Source organism: Phragmites australis, chromosome 4, assembly GCF_958298935.1.
Source record: "Phragmites australis chromosome 4, lpPhrAust1.1, whole genome shotgun sequence".
Lineage (NCBI taxonomy): Eukaryota > Viridiplantae > Streptophyta > Magnoliopsida > Poales > Poaceae > Phragmites > Phragmites australis.
Window position 1 is genome coordinate 32,677,189 of NC_084924.1, and position 3,083 is coordinate 32,680,271.

The following is a 3,083-nucleotide window of genomic DNA, read 5'->3' on the forward strand; positions in this document are numbered from 1 at the left end:
GCCAGTCAGAATCTATGCATGACACCATTGTGTTATATCATACTTTGGAGGCTGATAAAAGAAACTTTCCACATCCACCATTGGGTAAATATATTTTACCCAATACGATCACGTATTCACGTCGACCAGCATTCAGATTTCAGCGGCGCTCGGACGCTGCAGCCATCTCCGGCTCCCCGCGAGTGCTGAGAAGGGCAGAAGGCTTCTCAGCCTGCAGTGCAGCTGTGCAGATGGGCAATGGCAACGCGCGACGGCAGTTCGGCACGGCAGGGCGAATTGGCGATGAGTCGATATGTCGATGAGACGAGGTCAGAGGAGAGGAGACGAGAAGACAGATCGGTTTCCGTTTCACAACTCGCAAGACGTCAAGCGTGCGTACGGGACGTTGGGCTGTGGCCTGTGGATATGGCTGCACGATATGGGGGCCCCTGGGTTTTGGGGGCCCGGGACGGCTCCCCCCCGGCCGGCCCTGCGTGCTGTGATCCTCAGATTCTTGCAAGAATGAACAAGAAAAGTGCTACGACGTAGTTCGCGACAAGCCGTGGAGGCTTTGCAACAGCGTGAAGAACACATGCATGGAGGTAAGCACGGAAAGGGAAACATAAAAAAGAAACATGCATGGCACGCCGCTCCGTTGCTAGCTCTGTGGCGGCTTGCAGAATACGTGCATTGCGTGCCACCGCATCACTGTTGGGAAGGAGCAGCGCGCGCGCGCGCGCCAACCAAACTGCTGCCTCCTCAGCTATGCGCGCTACGTGGAGCGCATGAGGCGCGCCATGCACGACGACACGTGCGACGCCCTCCCCTTCCACCCGTCGCCTCTATATCCACCTCCTCCGCGCACCGAAAGAAGAGTACCAGGGGACAGGTGAACAAAGCGAGTTCGCAAGCTAAGCTACCTTGGAATAAACGGGGCGATGGATCGCGGGCCCGTGGCTGTGATGGCGCCGCTGCTCACGCTGCTGCTCCTCCTCTCGCGGTGCGCGGCGGCGACGCAGTACGGCGAGGGCAGGTGGGAGGAGGGCGAGGGGGAGTGGCGGCCGGAAGAGGAGGAGGAGGGCAAGGGGGGGAGGCTGTTCGTACTTGACAGGCTGGAGAAGGTTGTGGAGTCGGAGGGCGGGCAGGTGCGCGTGGTGCGCGGCCAGCCGTGGCCGCCGGCCTCGTGCCGCGAGGGGCTCATGCACATCGGCTTCATCACCATGGAGCCCAAGACGCTGTTCGTGCCGCAGTACCTCGACTCCAGCGTCACCCTCTTCGTGCAGCGAGGTATACATGCACACACACGAACCGTTCGCAGATGCTAGCATGTGTCACGGTTTTAGCATTTCAGATCCTGATTCTTTGCCAATTTAATTCAAGAATCAAAATAGATCGAATTGGAGGTTTTGTGCGTGCATTATATTGATGAGTTGGATCCGTGGTATTATGAGCAGGGGAAGTGAAGGTTGGTTATATTTACGAGGACGAACTGGTGGAGAGGAAGCTCAAGATGGGCGACGTCCTCCACATCGACGCCGGCTCGACCTTCTACATGGTTAACACCGGCAAGGGGCAGAGGCTGCAGATCATATGCAGCATCGACGCCTCCGACAGCCTCGGCTTTGGCCCTCCTTACCAGGTCAAAATATGAGTGTGCTCTCTACTCTGGCTGCATGTACCATCATCTGGTTTAAATTAACAGATACCAAAAATCACCTAAGCACGTTAGTTTCAGAGATTAAAATTTCGCTGAAATTTTTGCAAATTTCAGAAATTTCCAAGGTATGCGAAATATCTAATTTCGGAATTTTCTATTATAGACATACGAGACCCGGACAAAAAATAACTAAAATTTTAATAAAATTTCGTAAATTTCAATATTTTCGCCATTGAAATCCCTGGTAGTTTCAAACTTCCATTTCCTACTAACCATGATGCAATGCAGGCTTTTTTCCTCGGAGGAACAGGGGGGCCAACTTCGGTGCTTGCCGGTTTCAACCCGAAGACGCTTGCCATTGCTTTCAACGTGAGCTAATCTGAACAATTCGCACCGTGCAACATGTACGTCAATCTCCAACTGATGGATGCACAATTGCTTTTCAGGCCACCTACGACGAATTGGCAAGAGTCTTACTGGCACAAACCCGCGGCCCCATCGTGTACTACACGACGGAGACCGAGAGCGGCGGCAAAGAGGAGCGTGGGCAGGGCGACGGACACGATGTGCAAGACAGGGGAGCACGGTGCAGGGAGGCTGGCGCGTGGAGACCAGGGGGCAGGGGGGAGGAGCATGAGTGCGGCAACGATGCACGGCCGGCGTGGTCGTGGAGAAAGCTCGTGAACAGGTTCATCGGACTCGGAGGAGCGGGCGCCTCCGGCAGAGTCGCCACGGAGGCGAACAAGAAGGACAAAAAGAAGGGGGGCGCGTCGGAGCCATACAACCTCTACGACAACGAGCCTGAGTTCCGGAACACCTACGGCTGGACCGTCGCCGTCGACAAGCACAACTACGAGCCCCTCGACCACTCTGACATCGGCGTCTACCTCGTCAACCTCACCGCCGTAATGAGCCGTGAAACGATTCTTGAATTCTTACACGACCAAGAGGAGATTTGGTTGCGGCAAGCTTGATTCGTGCTGTATGTGTGCTGCAGGGGTCGATGCTGGCGCCGCACGTGAACCCTCGGGCGACGGAGTACGGCGTGGTGCTGGGCGGGGAAGGCATGGTCCAGGTGGTGTTCCCGAACGGTTCGCTGGCGATGAGCGCGGTGGTGCGCGCCGGCGACGTGTTCTGGATTCCGCGCTACTTCCCGTTTTGCCAGGTGGCGTCGCGGGGCGGCCCCTTCGAGTTCTTCGGGTTCACCACCTCGGCTCGGCGCAACCGGCCGCAGTTCCTGGTCGGTGCCACCTCGGTGCTCCGCGCGATGCTCGGGCCGGAACTCGCCGCCGGGTTCGGCGCCCGCGAGGAGGACTTCAGGGAGCTCGTGCGCGCGCAGGAGGAGGCTGTGATACTACCGTCGTTCCCGGCGACGAGGAAGGAGGAGCGTGGGAAGGGGAAGGGAAGAAGGGAGAGGGAGCCGCTGGTCATAGAGCAGGTGGCGTAG

The 3,083-nt window shown here is 57.3% G+C and overlaps 1 protein-coding gene across 1 annotated transcript; it reads left to right on the plus strand.

Annotated features, from left to right (window-relative positions):
• The first annotated feature begins 917 nt into the window (after positions 1–917).
• Positions 918–3,083, plus strand: LOC133914332 (vicilin-like seed storage protein At2g28490). Its single transcript, XM_062357452.1, has 5 exons — positions 918–1,266; positions 1,434–1,618; positions 1,925–2,005; positions 2,083–2,541; positions 2,634–3,083. The coding sequence occupies exons 1-5, from the start codon at positions 918–920 to the stop codon at positions 3,081–3,083; spliced, it is 1,524 nt and encodes a 507-aa protein (XP_062213436.1).

Excerpts from the sequence above, each read along its gene's own strand:
- LOC133914332 (XM_062357452.1), top strand. The coding sequence starts at position 918 with ATGGATCGCGGGCCCGTGGCTGTGATGGCGCCGCTGCTCACGCTGCTG. Across the intron at positions 1,267-1,433 it reads CACCCTCTTCGTGCAGCGAG|GGGAAGTGAAGGTTGGTTAT; the intron begins GTATACATGCAC and ends TATTATGAGCAG. Across the intron at positions 2,006-2,082 it reads CGCTTGCCATTGCTTTCAAC|GCCACCTACGACGAATTGGC; the intron begins GTGAGCTAATCT and ends ATTGCTTTTCAG.